General features: G+C 34.5%; 1 protein-coding gene across 1 annotated transcript; it reads right to left on the bottom strand.

Annotated features, from left to right (window-relative positions):
- Nucleotides 1-255: 255 nt before the first annotated feature.
- On the bottom strand, nt 256-7,889 carry LOC124540764 (tubulin-specific chaperone E). The gene is made up of 7 exons (XM_047118472.1): nt 7,430-7,889; nt 5,453-5,559; nt 4,677-4,856; nt 2,916-3,330; nt 2,205-2,336; nt 1,539-1,695; nt 256-747 (listed from the first exon to the last, which is right to left on the bottom strand). Exons 1-7 carry the CDS (start codon nt 7,775-7,777, stop codon nt 434-436), a joined length of 1,653 nt encoding a protein of 550 aa, XP_046974428.1. The 5' UTR covers nt 7,778-7,889; the 3' UTR covers nt 256-433.
- Nucleotides 7,890-18,567: the final 10,678 nt, after the last annotated feature.

The following is an 18,567-nucleotide window of genomic DNA, read 5'->3' on the forward strand; positions in this document are numbered from 1 at the left end:
GTAATAATATTTTATGTATTGTTTCCATATAAAAATTTAAAATTCAATTATTTTGTGAAGGTTTCCCACAAGGTCACAGGTGGTATTTTTCATTGAATTATATTTAAATATTTACAATCTTATACCTGGAGGTCATTTTTTCTTTTAGATTAACTTATTAAACTGTCATTAATTACAAAAAATAAAACATAATGGTTTATTTCTTTATCGATATATTTTGGGAGAAATATATTGGTTTTAAATAAAATAACAAAATAGAAAATACATAGTGAACATTTATTTTGTGAAAAATAAAATTCGCAATAAATACAGGTACAATTTCTCATGGATATTTACAAAGCTAAACTCTTTAAATAATACATTGTTATGATTAGAATTTCGCGCCAATTATAACTGTAGGCATATTCTGGGTTGCCATAATCAAAAATGCTCTCTATCTGAATCTAATAAGGATTGTGTCGCCATTTTTAACTGAAAAATAGGCTAAATCTTTCATAACATTATCCAATGTGATTTCAGCTCCTTGCATTTGATCATCAAGTAAATATAGTGTGGGTGATCCAGTATTTCCCTTCGAAAAGAGTCTCTGTGCCATTGTTACCAGCTTTTGTACTGCCATACTTGACGGGAACTTCTTTTTGAGGACTTTACCGTTTTCATTGCACAGAGTTATTTCTAATAATTGCGATGTGAGGGTTGTTGTTTTTGGTTGTTTGACTAGCAGGCTGTCATCAGGTATGCCATATTCTGAAAAACAATATTTTGTATAATAAAAGACAGTTGTTACAAGGTTTTTAAATATTCGTTACTTAATAGGGTAAAAATTAAGATGACATAACTCTATTCACACATAAGTAAAAAAAAACATTTAATAACAAATTAAGGCGTTATCATTAGTCGATTTCTTTTTCCTACTTCCATTGTAATAAGCTACACGGGAGTTCTTCAATTTAGATATCTTAGCGGATGTTGTGGATAAATTATTTTAGATCTAAATATTAATATGGATATATGTATAATATTTTACTCGATACGGTTATGGAATCGATTCGAAATTCGTATTCGTATAGTTTAATTTATAATTATTACCACTAATACTTGGTATTAGGTATAATCACAGAATAAACTTTTACTTGGTGGTAGGGCTTTGTGCTAGCCCCTGTTGGTAGGTACCACCCACTCATCAGTTATTCTTTCGCCAAATAACAGTACTCAGTATTGTTGTGTTCCGGTTTGAAGGGTAAGCGAGCCAGTATAACTACAGGCACAAGAGACATAATATCTTAGTTCCCAAGATTGGTGGTACATTGACGTTGTAAGGAATAGTTGATATTTCTTACAGCGTCATTGTCTATGGGTGATGGTGACCACTTAATATCAGGTGGCCCATATGCTCGTCCGCCAACCTATACCATAATTTTTTTAACAAAAAATAAAAAACAATAAAGTCCTATAAGACCTGTGTAGCAAAAAAACTTTTTGGACAATTTGGTTATTCTTAGTGATCGACAACAAGTGTTAGGTTATCTTAAACTTACTGGAGATCAGTTCTTGGAAACGACAATGTTCGATATCGAAGGCAACTTTCATCTGTGGGTCGTTCTGGGCTAACTTCCACTCAGCTCCGTATCTTTTCATATAGTCATATTCGGCACCACGTCTTAATTCGCGAGTTATGAGTGATCCGTTTATTTCCTGGAACAAAAAATTCGTAAATCAAGATGTGTATTCTATGTTGCATAATGTTAAAGTAAGGTTATGGTCAGTGACTGGTCAGTATGTGCCACAGCGGGGCTGAGGACTCTTCTTCCATTGATAAAGGAGTTATTACACTAGTTAGATACTAACCAATCATCACAAATTCTACCACCACATAGCTATAGTCAGTATGGTTGTGTATGGTGGTTGATCGTTTGTGAGTCAGTGTAAAAGTTGTTCAGTGACAAAAAATCTTAGTTACAAAATTTGGTTTTATGACAATGTAAGGAATGATTAATAATTTCCTACATTTAAATTAACTGTTACGACCAATTATTATTAGTTAAGTTATCATTCAATCTTTTCATGTGTAGTTGTGGTAGTTCTAAAAGATTTATATTTAATTGGCTGGCAGAAAATGCTATTATAGCTAAGTCCACCCTTTGTACATGTTTTATTTGTGCAATAAAGAATAATAAAAAAAATATTTTTTTTTTATGGCTTACCTGCAAATTACCAATTTTAGCCATGATCATCTGTGAGCCGGTGTCGTAGTCCTCGTCGTTTTGCACTGGGTTCTTTAGGAAGTATAATTTTTTCAGAGATTTCAATTTATCTAATTCACTGAGGGATCGCCACTGAAATATTAATTAATTTCATTACTCATTTTCAACACATAACATAGTTTCTTAATTTGACGACCTCCATGGTCGAGTGCGTACACCGGTTTTCATGGGTCCCTTCACTCCGAGGTCCCGGGTTCGATTCCGATTCCCGGCCGATGTAGATTATCATTAGTTTTCTATGTTGTCTTGGGTCTGGGTGTTTGTGGTACCGTCGTTACTTCTGATTTTCCATAAAACTATTGCTTTAGCTCTTACATTGGGAACAGAGTAATGTATGTGATGTTGTCTCATATTTATTTATTTTATTTATAGTAAAATGGTTTTACTTCTTGAGAGACTTAGTTAAGTTCTATGATATTGTCAACCATTCTATATTAATCTATAGATCTCCTATCTTAACTATTCAATGTAATTATTATAAATTAAATAATTAGTATAAATTAAATAATACAAATAGTTTACACAAGAAATAAATAAATAGTTTGTAAATTAATTTAAAAATTTCTTTAGCCATAGATCTCAAAATGTTTAGAATTGAACAAATAATAAAATCAAAAATATCTTACGCAGAATGTAATAAAGTATACTCACATCATTGATGTTATTTCTGTTCAAAAACAATACTTCCAATTTTTCAAAAACATCAACTTTACCATTGCCCGGTTCGTCATTAAACCTAATCGATCCGATGTTACAATCATTCAGACTTAATATCTTCAAACTTTTCAAACGTCCAAGGTTCATGATCTCCGTCCAGGAATCAATGGGATTACCATCGAGGCGCAATACAGACAGGGTACGGAGAGTCACATCCGGTTGACTTAATTTTTTTATTCTGTTGTACGCTGCAATGAGTTCGTTTATCTTCGGCCACAGATGTGAGAGGGCGAGGATGTCCGTCCATTCATAATCACAGACAGATATATTCAGTTTCTCCAACGCACTGAAGTTTATTGACAGCTGGGTCAAAGTTTCCTCGGGCATATCTATCGCCATTCGGTTTTTGCTGTAATCATAAAAAAAAAGGTTTTACTCCCTCCTATAACAATAAATAGTAGGTTTCGTATTTCAGAAAATTTTGCATACAAGGTATCAGAGCTACTTTATAACCTGGCCCGCCCCCTCCAAACGTGGGCGCATCTTGTACATGACCAAATACTAGACTAAGGCCTCGAAAGAATACAAAGCGCTTACTTTGCGCCCACGTTTTTATACTATAACTAGCCGTGCCCGCGACCTTGTACGCGTTTGAATTTAGGGGTTGTCCATTAATCACGTGAGGCTTGAAAGGGGGGGGAGGGGTTTGATAAAAATCACGAAAATAACACAAGGGGGAGGGGGGTGTAGTAAGATATCTCGTGTATTTATTTTTTCGTCTAAGGACGTGCCAGTGGTGTGGATTGTACTTCTGTACAAAGAAGAAAGTTCAGGAACATGTAAATTCATGTCACAAGCAACCTAATCCGAGCAGTAATAGTGTAGAGATGCACAATGTTCGTCCTTCACGCATCCTAACGCGACGATCAATCGGCAGATCGAAAGAAATTCTCAACGTTGTTCGCGAAAATGATGACACCGAGTGGCTTGATGAAACCGATGTTGATTTTCAACAAAGCACAGTGCCAACAACTGACCTGCAAGATGCTTATCCAGTTGTTAGTGTTGAAGAATGTCTTGCTAATCCATGGTCCGAGGACAATATACATTAAATATATTTATGTACTAGTACAATACATGTTTTTCCTATGATTACACTCTTCGTTTATTATTATTGTTTAACAATGCAATGTTTAACAATGCCATAATATGGCAATAAAAAAATACTTGCAACCCGGTGTAGACATTTTTATTATGGTCCTTAAATTCAGAATAAAATAAGATTATAGTTCCTGTATTTAAATTAAGATAATATTCAGAAAATTTTAAGATTCGTTGTAGGTACTAAAAATACACGTGATGTCGAGAAGGGGGAGGGGGGTGGTCTTAAACCTCACTACGTATCACCAATGGGGGAGGGGGGGTTAAAAAATGCTAAAAAAAGATCACGTGATTAATGGACAACCCCTTAACAAAAAAAAATATTATTGTAGCCTAAGTTACTCTTTATTATATCGGTTATCTGCCAGTGACTCCCATCAAAATCGGTCCAGCCGTTCCAGAGATTAGCCGGAACTTGTTTGTTCCGGCTACAGACAAAAATTGTAAAAAATGTTATTTTGATAAATGTACAATGTATACATACATATGCATTGAATAAAAATGGACTATTTTAATATTAGAAACTGACACTCCAATTTTATTATATGTATTGATATGCCAGCGCCATTTGCAATTTTTAGAATATATCCTCACCTCAGATCCAGCTCCCTCAAGTCCGGTAGCTGAGACGACAGCTGAATAACCTCCCTCCAGTTCGCGAAAAGGTTCTGGGATACATCCAGGCTGCGGACGTTGGGGCAGAGAGCGGCAACATTACCAGCTTTAGACACATTCTGATCATGTACACACACTTCTAGAAGACGATCGAATTTTCTGAAAACAGATAATAAATACCAATTGAGGACCACATTCACACATCTTTTGCTGTCAAAACAGGTCTTATAAGCGATAATTGTTGTTTGTAGTCAATTATCATACCCGGCTTACAGCAATACTAGTAGACTATGTCTATGCTTAAAGAAAAGAAAGACCACAGTGGCGTGCGCTTGGAGAGGCCTATATCCAGCAGTGGACAAAAACGGGCTGATGATGATGATGTCTTTGCCTAAAGTTCTAACTTGAGTCATGAAAGATTTTCTTAAATCTGGTAACTGGTAACATTAACGTCAAACAAAAACTCTTTAGTTTATAATAGAGGTATTGCAGGTGACATTGGTGAAATAATCTGTGCCCTCTTGGCAAAAATAAAAAAGAAGTTATAAAGGTAAATAACATAATAATAGTTATAGAAAGAAAATTACTTTCCCATACTTCAATTAGCCTCAATAAAGATAGTGAGCAAAACAAAAATGAAAAACAAAAAAAAATGGCAAATGAACCAAGTAGATGCAGACCAAGCAAATGGTATACTATTATTAAGAAACAATATACTGAAATATCTTACTTAACCAAAGTACTAATTTGCTTACTGTTTCTGATGTATCTTTTCAAAGCCCACCATCTCAATGAAGGGGGCTCCCATTTCCCTCTTCCACTCATTAATAACCGTCCTGCGGTGAGCTGCAACTGTTTCGTCCTGGAAAAAAATAAAAAGTTTTACAAATCCATTATTTTCTACTACAGATTAAGAAGGTATAAATTATAACCAATTAAATAAATTTATATTTTAAGAACATCAATATGTATGTTAAAACGAAAATAATGTTTTGTTTTTATCTGTATAATGTATAATTTATTCATTCTCCATTTCATTCATTTGTTTAGAGAACATCATTAGACGAGCCCTCTATTTTAAAAATGGCGTTTTGAATGTCGGCGAAAGTGTTTTAGTTACTTTTGAAGTAAAATTCAAGTGGATTGGTGCATTTGAGTGTGATATTGTTGTATTACAAATGTAGATATATTAATCAAAAACTGTTTGTAGTAAATCATATAGAGGAGTTATCAACAAAACACTTGTGATATTGAAAAGTATGCTTTGTTTTGGTTGTTTCTTATTCTCATTGGAATAGAGTATAGATTTCATTTATATCATTTAAAAATATACTGGGAGCTCTGGTCTTGAAGTACATATTATTGCATTTAATCATGATAATTGTATTCATTAAGATCTGGTTGTTTTTCATAATATAGAAGTGATTTTAGCATGGAATGTGTGTACCAAGGGTTTTTTATTCTTAAATATTTCCATACAAATAGGATGTATGTATTGATGTTGCTGGTGTTATGTCATGAATGGGTACTAGCTAACCAGATAAGATTGCTCAAAACTTTACTACTGTGCAATGTATTTTTTGGATATGCAATCATATAAGTAAATTTAAACAATGTAAAAATAACAGAGCTTATTATCTCAGATACTGTAACAAATAGTAATTGAGAACATTTCAATTTGTCAGGTTTATTTTTTACAAAAATAGTTTGACATAAATGACAATAAAATATATTTTTTACATTTTTCAATATGATGAAGTTGTCTTACTTCAGATTGACATGGACAAATTTTATTCTATTACTTGACAAAAGAACTCAAAAATACTTTTTAATTAATCCCATACTTTTTAAAATAGACATTGAAAGTTTATGCTTATTATTAAGTAGCTACTACAAGTACCTTGCTACACCGCAATTTAAATTACACAAAGCTATTTAAGATAATGTAAGTGGTAACCACAAGGTAGAGTTATCTTTGATATAAATAGAGTTAATACTTAAAGCTAAGTCAATATAGCACATAATGTATACAAAAAGCTATCCATAATGGTTTTAAATGGGTAAAATTAGATTCAATATACAACTTTTTAGATTTAAGATTGAACATGAAAAAAATCCTTCTTCAAATATTTTTCCAGACAGAAAAGATGAATTTATTGGATATTCTCCATTAAATAATATCCATCATGTAGTTTAAAAAGTGAAGCGTACAGATGATGACAAGGGACTTATTTATAGTATGTAAGAGACAACATTTTCAGATAGACACATACAAATCTGACACAATTATAGCATAGTATATAGAACTCGTTCTGAGCTTAATACATTACTTTGTTATGGTGAGTCAGAGCAATATTATCATTAAATAGTTTTAATAGAAACTAGGTTAATCAAGTTTATGTGCTTATGTTACTGACAAAGGCATTGTATTCTATAATTAAATCGCCTTTACAGAGAAAGCCCTTTTAAAGATTGTTGTTGTTGACTTACATTGTTTGAAGATATGGGAAGCTTTAAATTCCATGACAATTAAAAGCATATTAATGGTAATAAAATGCACTGGCTATTTTTTTTTCATAACACTTGTTTTCACGTAGATCAACAACAGAGCAACGGTACAATGTATGTACTAGAGTATCACAATTAAATGAGCCTTAAATGTATGCGTGGGTGGATGTTAGTCAGTGGAAAGTTATTGGAATAAAAACACTGTATTTTGTTGATTAACTTACCTCGCGATCACCGTAGTATCTCCTGATCGCCTCCGCGCAGGTTTTATATTGAGCAATTTTATTTGGACGAATAAACGAACCAGCGTTAGGCTTGGTAGTTTTAAAATATTGTATATCGTCAACGAAGCCGTTGTGTTTTCCGCGTTCAGCGTTGTCCCACTCTACACCGTACCATATCCCTTTGTAGCCCTGCACTTCACCGATGTATTTCACAGTAGCAAAATCATCATTGCATTTCACCCTACTACCTATAAACACTGGGTTCTCGCAATCCTCGCCACCATTGTGACTATCCATGGCACCGTTACAAAATTTTGGTATTAAATTTACAGGCATAGCGCCCACCATTCTATTTACGTTTTCGAAAAAAGAACTGTTTATCAAAAGAAAACCAGAATGATTTCGTTTTGGGAATACTTTGATACTTCTGTCAATTTATGAGTCAATATGTCAACACTCAACAGTAAATTTGTGTGTTGTCGCTCTAGGCGATTAAAATATTATAAACAATTATCTTAGTTTCAATTATTTAACGAAAACAAAATTCAGTGGATAGGATATATATTACAGTGCTTGCTTTAACTTTTAACTCCACTTTTTTATTTTATTATTTAAATAATTTATATTTAACTGATTGCCAGGAATAAAATTAATCTAAATAACTGCTAACATTGTCGCTAGGTGCCGCTACTTAGATCATTTTGAAAAGAACAAATAACTTCCTGAAAGGTGATTGGTCGTTGATGAGCGTAGAGTATAATACGACCAAGTATGGACGTTCACTAAATAAGGGCGAAAATGTAAATTTTATTTCCGGATATGTACCGAATCGCACACGTTGTGTCGTAAAAAAGCTTCATCCCTACGGTATATATACGTTTGTATCATTGTATTCAAAGCTTCAGCTGTAGTAAAGTTGTGTTAAATAATTTTTTTGAGTGGAACGTCAATTCATTTTATAGCAGAGGTGTGTGACCGGTAATTCGAAGATAATTTTTAATTCGCTCGTCGTCTCCGCGCAGTGCAAGCGTCCTCCCGCTATCCGTTTTCTAAAATCGAAGGAGACCAACGAAAAACCAAAATTACTTTTTGACAAAAATGGCTACCCCCAATGTCCTAGTCGTGTATTCGAGTCGATAATATAGAAATGTTGAATTGTGTCTGTGAAAATATGCAGTTTATAAGTGAACAATTGTTGCGTGCCGTGCAATAGTGCATAGGGATTAATCACGACAAAGGATACAAGCAACAAAATGAGGTATGTATAGCACAGTTCATCAAACCTTTCTGAGCTTTAGTATGGAAAACAAATAAATAATATCTATCTTACACGCGTCGGTCTATATTTAATCGTGAATATTTACACTTAACCGTCCATCTGTTTTGTTCTCGAGCGCGTAATTTTGACCGATATATTAGAATGTAAACATAGTCATGGAACATTGATTTGTTGATTATGCCTTATAATTTGCACTTTTATGAATGACTCTGCGAAAAACATTGCATATACTAGCTTATAAAGGCTTCGCCCATTCAGAGAACGAGAGAAACGCTTGAATAGGTGTTCCTATTGATTTTTTAACGTGTTCGTAAAGGGTACCCCACACGTCGAAATCGTTTTATTTTGGTAACGTTTCATACGCGTTTGTTTGACCTTGAATGAAATTGCCATGTATATAGGGGATGAGTAATTTTACTTAGAATAAGGGGAGTTTACCCCCATTGAAGGGACGCGAGACCTATGACTAATACCCCGCCCATACCACACTATGTGATCTCGAAATACAATTAGAAATCAACTGGTTATGACGATAATTACAAATGATGAATTTTGATACCTTTATCACATTCTGATTATAAATTAATACCGTCATTAATCAAAACGAACAGAATTACGAAAGATAAACATTGAAAATAAATATATATATATTAAATATTTCATTCATAAACTTCGAAATATAGAAGTAGTAATTAAATTCGAAATAATTGGAAAATTATCTTATTGCAATTTTTCCTATAGATGCAAATAATTTGGATTGAACAAATCTGCAGTTATATTTTTATGACATTTAAAATGTATTTGCCAATCTTTGTTATATGTCCCCTGAATTCTGGAAATTGAATAATCATATTTGAAAAAAAAAATCATTTTATTTTTAAATTGGTATTCCTTTGTAACAATAACAATGTACAATATGTTTTTCATTATTTGATAATCAGACTGTTGAAAATTGTCATTTTATAGATTTAATGATACTACGTTGATTTAAAATGTATTATCATGATATAAATTATGAGTAAAACATTTAATCTGAGGTTCATTTGATTCATTGATGCTCATTCTTGTTAATTATGGATTATTTTGTTGAGTTTTTATTTGGTGATAGGGCTATATTAATGTGGATAGGTACCACTGACTTACTATATCTTTTACCCTCAAATGGGAGTGCTTAAATTGTTGTATTGAAGAGTAAGTGAGCCTAAAGCCGCATCTTATTTCCTAAGATTGTGGAATTTAAGCTACATAATGAATGGTTAAAAGGTTGAATACAATCAGATAACCCCTTAGCCCATCTGTCTAACTTTGATGTAATAAGACAGTGACAATGGCCAATAGAACCCTGGGAATATATGTATGTATGTATGTATACATATATGTGTGTGTGCGGAGGATGTCAGTTGGTGTAAATCCCATGCCGATATACAAAACCTTTAATAGTTTTCAAATGATTGATTTAGAAAGAGAAAAGATAGTTAATTATTTTTATTTATGTATTGATTACATTAACAAAAGTGGATGTATATATATATATCTGTAACTTAATTTATCCCCCATTGTATTACAATTCCGTGAAACATATTCGTATGAAAATAGCTTGTACTCGGTATCGCTAATTAATTGGTTTGTGTGTACAGGGAGTTCATTAAATTAAATTTACTTTATATATTTACTTTCATCATTTTTGTTTGTCATATTTAGTAATGGAAATTTTTTTTCAATGATATGTGTGGATGGAGAAATATGTCACCAAGGTGACCACTTGGTTACAACTGCCTGTTAACCATTCTCTACATCTCTTCTCCACAAGCCTTGGGAACTCAGATGTTATATTTCTTGTCTGTAACTACTCTATCTGATTCCACACTTTAAACCAGAATACAACTAGGTACATCAAGTGTCAAGCCGATTAGCAATAGAATATATGATGAGGTGGTGATACTTACCCAGGCAGGCTTTCATAAAGCATTACAATCTACAATAAATACATTATATTTTATTAAAAAAAAAATTAATTCAGATTACTTCATTATTTAATGATTTCGTTTGTAAATATTAATGGTGTACACACTTGAAGTGAATGTTTATTTTTTGGATGAATGATTCTATGATTTGATTTTGAACCCAGTATTGAAGATATTCAAATGTGAATAAGTCAGTTAGCATTATCTATTGGTACTTAGTGACATGTACTTAGTAATTATTTTTGATTGGGAAAATATTTTTTATAATATGAATGTGCGAAAACTTCATATTTCACCACGCTGTTCCAATGCGGGTTGGTAGAATACACATGTGGCAGAACTTCTATGAAATTAGACACATGCAGGTTTCCTCACGATGTTTTCCTTCACCGCCGAGCGCGAGATGTTTGATGATGATGTATTATAAACACATGAATATTCAGAGGTGCTTACCTGAACCTGCAATCATCATCGGTTAAGATGAACGCGTTCTAACCGCTGGGGCATTTCGTCTTAATAATCATTGAAATCGAACGACATTTGGGCATAACAAAAAAAAATTGAGTTTGAAGCTTATTTTAAAACTTCGTCGAAAAGGTAAAGCTAAGATTGTTATATTACGAAAATAGAATAATTTTAATGAAAGAGCTACGAGTAAAGGTCGCGTCCCGGCTGCCGAGTATCAAAACGTTAATTGGAGATAATTGTTCATCCGTACCCATAAATTAGTTTTGACGGTAACAAACCATTTTGTACTGGTTAATAAGTAAGGTTAAACGTTGTGTGAATTGCGATATTGGTAATTATGCAAATGGTCTTTTTTGTGTTGAACATTTGTCCCGATTAATAGATGTTATGTAGTTTGCTTTTTCCAAAAACTTGACGAAATATGTGTATACTTTAATTGGTGGTAGGGCTTTGTACAAGCCCGCCTGGGTAGGTACCACCCACTCATCAGATATTCTACCGCCAAATAACAGTACTCAGTATTGTTGTGTTCCGGTTTGAAGGGTGAGTGAGCCAGTGTAACTACAGGCACAAGGTACATAACATCTTAGTTCCCAAGGTTGGTGGCACATTGACGATGTAAGGAATAGTTGATATTTCTTACATCGTCATTGTCTATGTTTGATGGTGACCACTTACCGTCAGGTGATGAAAAAAAGCGTGGACATAACACGTTGACTTTCAGACAGAACATGTTCCGTATATAATTGTATTGAAAAGTGTAACTAATGAGTTTCTTGCGATTCTTCTCTGTAGAAATTACATTCTGAAATGGTGGTAGATTTTAGATTCGGAAAGCACCCCGGTGTTTTAGATGTTATGGGTGGTGGTAATCACTTTTCATCAGGTGAGCCGTTTACTCGTTTGCCCCATATATAATTATAACACCAAAAAAGAAAAGCTTTACTCATTATCTAAAATGACGATTCAAGGGCGTGAGACAGTCTTTTTTTTTCTTGCTGGAAAAACGCGTTACGCGCTTCCCTCACGTGCTGGAAGGTAGGGGGGGCTTTATGGGACTCCCCGGGTCCACCGAGTTTACCCACTAAAAAACCAGCAGTACCCTCTCCGTCTTTCGGTGGACGCCACGGGATCGCTTACGCATGCTACCGTGACGCCCTGACGGTCGGCCCGCCTATGCGACCCTCCAACACCTAGGGGGATTCTCGGGGTACTGAGACCCCCTATGGGCGTGAGACAGCCTAATCGAATAAAGTATATTTTGATATTTATGTCCTGAACTATTTCGGTCGCGACATCGCTCCCAAGGGATAGTAATCGATTGTGCAGGAGTGTGTGCATGTAAACAAATTCATGGGTGTCCGGACGTTATACAGATCCTTAATATATATGATAATTATTATTATATAATAAAGTAGCTGTGCCCGCGACCTTTTACGCGTTTCAATTAAAAATAATATTGTAGCTTAAGTTACTCCTTATTATATCAGTTATCTGCCAGTGGAAGTCCCGTCAAAATCGGTCCAGCCGTTCCAGAGATTAGCCGGAACAAACAGACAGACAAAAATTGTAAGAAAATGTTTGTTTGGTATATGTACCGTGTATGCATATAAATGCATTGAGTAAAAAAGGACTATTTTAATATTACAAACAGACACTCCAATTTTATTATATGTATAGATTAACTCTATTGGTTATACTTCTTGATAAATTGTTGATAGATTTGATTATTAATAAACAATTAACTTTTCTATAGAAGTCTATCTAAACGAGTTGGACGATTTGGGACTGGATTTTTTTTATACATCGTTTGCTATTTAAATGTCGATGATATTCATTTAGCAATATATGACTTGTATTAGTCACCTTGACATAATTACGTAACGTTTACTGGTTATTGTGTCTGAGATATGTCAAAACGACCTGTCCCACGTGATCCGGTTTGAACCGGATTAATGGGGTTTGTACAGTATGAAGCTTTCGTTTTCTTTCTAGCGATGTGAGCTATGTTAGGGCAGGTTTTTATTTGAGTGATGATATTTCTAAAAATTTTCACAATTCTACCGATATTTTCATTACTTGGTGGGGGATCTATGCGAGACCACCTGACCATACAGTCATAGTATATTGTACCACCAATTAACAATACTCAGTACTGTTGTGTTCTGTTTTGAAGGGTGAAGGGCACTATATGTCCAATTTCAGATCCTATGGTAGATGGAACACGCGATGTAAGAAACAGTTACTTTTTTTTAAATACTGCGCCAATGTCTTATAGTCTTTGTCCACACTAGGTGGGCCATTCATTCGTTCGTCTATCCTAGCCATTAAATAAAAAAAAAGTATGTAAATATTACTTAGTTGAGATTAATAGTATAATCTGTTGACGCATTTATTTGAACTTGGAACATCAGCGATAGTGTCAAGCTGGAATCGTTATCATGATAAATGAAAAGGGATTTTGTGACGTTAGTGGTATTCATCACAGTTCTGCTGTACAAATTTGTCTGGGTTTTATTCAAGATAAAATTAAAATGCATTGGCATCTCGAATTACATAGTAAATATTTGTAGCGGGAGATTGGACACCTGGTTTGGAAAACCAGATGGCCGGGGCTCAGGGCGACAGGTTGAGAACCGGGATTGTTCTGGCTGATCATTTTTGTCTATGCCTTTCTAGGAAGCTGTTGAAATTGAAGATTCTAAGTTTTAGTATGTTCCGCTTTGAGAGGTGTGTGTACCTACAGGCACAAGAGAGATGGCGTCCCAAAGTTAAACATAGCCAATGTCTTTGTGTGATGGTGACCACTATCCTCAGATGGTCCGTCTTCACTTCTACCAACCTACGACTATAATAATACCTACTTACATAAAAAAGATATTTCCAATGACAAAATTTACCAAGATGCTGAGTTTTGATAGAAACAATCGCCGTAATTTGAGTGTGCTTTGAAAAAATAACCTTCATATGTCTATACAATTAAACAACCTACATTGGAGCAGTATAAGTTCAAAACCTTCTCGAATGCAAAGGCATTAGCCCAGCAGTGGGGTACTAACAGACAGTAAAATTACATCTATTTTATATTGTATCAGTATGTATAGCAGAAATCACATAAAGAAAAAAAATATACCTCCACGAAACCTATAAATGTGAACTGAAAAATCAGTTTGGAATTCGAACCTACAATAATCGTTTAATATTGACATTCGCTGTCTACTAAGCCACGTCAGCTTATTATTATCATAGCGGTTTTACGATATAAATGTTAATAATAACAATTTTCATCGGAGTACGCTTATATACCATGACGAGAGCACGTCACTGCTTTCACATATATGACATTCATAAGGATATATCCCATTTCATTATAGCTATTATGGAGCGTATTAAAATGACGACATAACCTCCCTTAGCCCGCCTCCCCCCGCTCATACCGTTCATACATCCTGAACGAGGTCGCGTCCCATTTTCATTTATAATATCGAGAGTGCAATAGTGCTGAATTTAAACGATAGTGCATCGAAAAGTTAAAATTAACTAACTCACTAATAGGTATCGTTTAGGCGAAATTGTTCGTGATTTTGGACGTGGATTTGGTTCAATCACAACAACAACAACAGCCTGTAAATTCCCACTGCTGGGCTAAAGGCCTCCTCTCCCTTTAAGGAGTGGGTTTGGAACATATTCCACCACGCTGTTCCAATGCGGATTGGTGGAATACACACGTGGCAGAATTTCTATGAAATTTGTCACATGCAGGTTTCCTCACGACGTTTTCCTTCACCGCTGAGCATGAGATGAATTATAAAGACAAATTAAGCACATGAATCAGCGGTGCTTGCCTGGGCTTGAACCCGCAATCATCGGTTAAGATGCACGCGTTCTAACCACTGGGCCATCTCTCATCTCGCCATCTCGATTGGTTCAATCACGCCTGTATCATATTATGTATGTGTGTAGATATAATTATGAAATTACGGTGTGTACATAGTATGAAACAAAATCGCTTCCCGGTCGTCTAAAACAGATTTAAATGTTCATCTTTTAAAGTACTTACCAGGCTTTGATGCTGTTTTTATCCATAAACATGGGATTACAAGAGGAAGGTTTATAGTATGCATATTACATACATATTGTGAAAATAAGAAGAAAAATAATTTCTCCTTATTTTACTCGTATAAAGCCAGGATGCCAGCCAGTAGTTAGTGTACTATATGCATAATAATATGCCTTATCTTCTTTTGATTCAAACTCAAACTTAACTCAAATTATTTTATTCAACATAGAAGCATTACACTTACTTATTGATGGTCAAATTAAACAGTACCACCTGATCGGAAAAAGGAACACCCTGATCTGAGAAGAACCGGTGAAAGAAACTCAACGGGTCTTTTTTTTGTTTTGATTAAGTACAATATAGTATAAATGATTGTAAGTTAGTACTTGTTTATTCGTTCTTAATATATTCGTCCGATTATGATGAAACAGTGGTGAAGTCTTCCACGTTTACCAATAAAGGCCCTGGCCTGGATATAAATTAGTTAATTGGAATAGTTTTGTACTATTAATAAAGATATATTAATTAAGAACCGTTTGGAGGTAAATTTATGGCGATAATAGTTGAGTCATAAGCTTGTTTTAATCCAGGGTGCTGGAGATGCTAAAACCAAGCGTAGAACGTTTTGGACCATTTAAATCTTTTTGGGGAGGGTATTGCCTAAACTGCCTGCACCCGAACGCTTGTTATATTAGAACGGAGCAGAACCTATTAGCAAGTCACATTTTATATGGAAATAATAAATTTTTAGTAAGCTGAAGTGGCAGTGGGCTGGTCATATTTGTCGCAGAACCGACAACCGTTGGGGAAAATGCGTTCTAGAGTGGAGACCGCGTCTCGGCAAACGTAGTGTAGGACGTCCTCAGGCACGGTGGAGTGACGATATACGCAAGGCGGCAGGCAGGAGCTGGATGCGAGTAGCCGGAGAAAGACCACAGTGGCGTGCACTTGGAAAGGTCTATGGATGCCTCCATATTGAGGAGGCATCAGCCTTGGAGAGGCTGATGATGAATAATTTTTCTATGACAATAGGTTATAGTGTAAATTGCCTCGTATCTTGCTTTCTTGGTACCTTTATACTATAAATTGTCAATCTGCAGCATAACTGATAGTTAAGTATAATTGAAGAAGTGCTTCCAACAGCATACTTGAGTGAAGTATATATCTTATGATACATATATAACTTTTATCATAAACATGTCCATCAGTCGTGTAATATAGGTACTAGACGTGTTGAAGTGAGTCATAATTAATATGCGAAAATGAGGTAAATACGTTTACAGGAATGTGAAATCAAGCCCTAGATCCTATTTTCGACTCTATTCGTAATATAAAAGAGACGGTTTTTGTATACGTGTCTTTCAGAGTATTAGCTAAATAGATTAAAGCGAATTACTGCGTAAATTGTCGCTCCAGCCTCCAGGTACGTTTTTTACAGGGGCTTCGTTTATCTCCCGTTTTCCGTTTTTTGTGTCTTTGATTATCTATTTAAATCGAACATGACATTTTTTTTTTTTTAATGTTGAAAAAGAGTATTTACTGAGTTTCGTGCCGGTTTTTCTCGGTAGAATCGACTTTCTGAACCGGTGGTGTCTTCACTTAATATGTTAAATAATAATAATAATAATAATAATTTATTGTCTCCAAAATAAGCAATTACAAGGTATTTCAGTTAACAATAAGTTCCTTAAAGTATGCACACACACAATGACGATTCAAAGGTGCTTGTAAGGGCCTACTTGAATAAAGTTTATTTTGATTTTGATCTTTGAAACTTGTAGTACAGTTGAGAAAGGATTCTGTCTATCAGTACTATAATAATATACTTTTCTTTGGAGGTACTGTTACTCGTCCGCTTATTGAATTTTATATTCAGACCCGAAGTGTTTAAGTGTTTTTATAATTTCCACTTTTCAGAAATGTATGCCTCTTCAAACATAACTATTATTTCACGTTACCTCTACACTGACAACGTATATGCAAAATTAACAGTTCAGTGAAAGCGTTACAAACAAACAAATTCACTTTCGTATTTAGTAATATACTAGCGACACGCCCCGGTTTCGCACGGGCTATACTGATACTAAATGTACTACAGAATTTGTTTATTTACGACATCACATTAGAAACTGCTAAAGTTATCGGTGTTTCATTACTATATCGTCTATATATTATATACAAAAACCTTTCTCTTGAATCACTCTATCTATTAAAAAACGCATCAAAATCCGTTGTGTAGTTTTAAAGATTTAAGCATACAAAGGGACATAGGGACAGAGAATGCAACTTTGTTTTATACTATGTAGTGATTTATGGATAAGGATGTACCATCAAAAAGAACATGAGGATATATTGATATTTTGGCCTACATGACATCGTTAAAGTAGTATTATAAAGAAAACCAGTATTATAAAGACTTTTCGATATAAAACCGCGAGGTAATAAGGGCACGAGAAATGCTCGCGTATAACGGTTAACTTATTTCTGGTATAGGGCATTAACAATGAATTCCTTCGAAGCGAGATTGACTCTTATTTTAGGAATGCGCGTATGACTAACAGTGACGCACGAACGAACCGCTCGATGTTGCAAAAAACACCATTAAAACGGAAATTTATAAGTTGAGTCCTTTGGTGTTATTTCTCTGCGAATAATGGTGATTTCATTACGTTCAACTAACTTCACATAATCCTGGTAAGGCAAAATGCATTTGTGTTCTAATCCATAATGACCAATCATTCTCTAAGATTAAATTAGGAGGAGGAAACAAGGAGTATGTAACACCTTGTGGCCCACGGTTTCGAGGAGGTTTGAAGCTACGACGTTGTTGGTCAAATGCGGTTTGGAACAGTGTCGTCGTCGGTCCATGCAGGTTTCCTCACAATGTCATATATCACCACTAATTAAATGCATTAAAACTATGTTACTTGCCTGGATAATTTTGTTTTCTTAATGGTTCAATGGAAGCAAGAGATAAAAAACATTCACGAAAATTCTAGAAACGACTAACGCGAGTCACATTTTTCAAATAAAACGAGTATGTGACGAAATGTAAACAAGTTTTATAACTCGAATATTTTTTTTTTTGCGCAACGAAGTGGCTTATTCTGAGGATGCGAAACGTGAATTTCGATTATGGTAGCCTGATGGTACCGTTACAATGTACATCCGAAAAAAAATTAAGTATGTTTCCTGTATAAACAATATATCGGTAGAACGAGTATCGAGTATTGAACACAAAGTCGTAATAAAAACTATTTATGTGAATGGGAGACGTGTGTTTATATGCTTATTGTTTTAGCTTGAATGTCTGGTCGGATTAAGAACATAAGGCAACGAAATGTATTTTCCATCGATTTTTTTTTTA

Source organism: Vanessa cardui, chromosome 26, assembly GCF_905220365.1.
Source record: "Vanessa cardui chromosome 26, ilVanCard2.1, whole genome shotgun sequence".
NCBI classification, from domain to species: Eukaryota; Metazoa; Arthropoda; class Insecta; order Lepidoptera; family Nymphalidae; genus Vanessa; species Vanessa cardui.

What these genes read in the sequence shown, in the direction of transcription:
- LOC124540764 (XM_047118472.1), bottom strand. Translation starts at nt 7,777, where the DNA reads ATGGTGGGCGCTATGCCTGTAAATTTAATACCAAAATTTTGTAACGGT. An exon ending in GATACTACGGTGATCGCGAG is followed by an intron (nt 5,560 to 7,429) that starts GTAAGTTAATCA and finishes ATTTTTTTCCAG; the next exon opens with GACGAAACAGTTGCAGCTCA. An exon ending in TTTCCAAGAACTGATCTCCA is followed by an intron (nt 748 to 1,538) that starts GTAAGTTTAAGA and finishes ATTGTTTTTCAG; the next exon opens with AATATGGCATACCTGATGAC.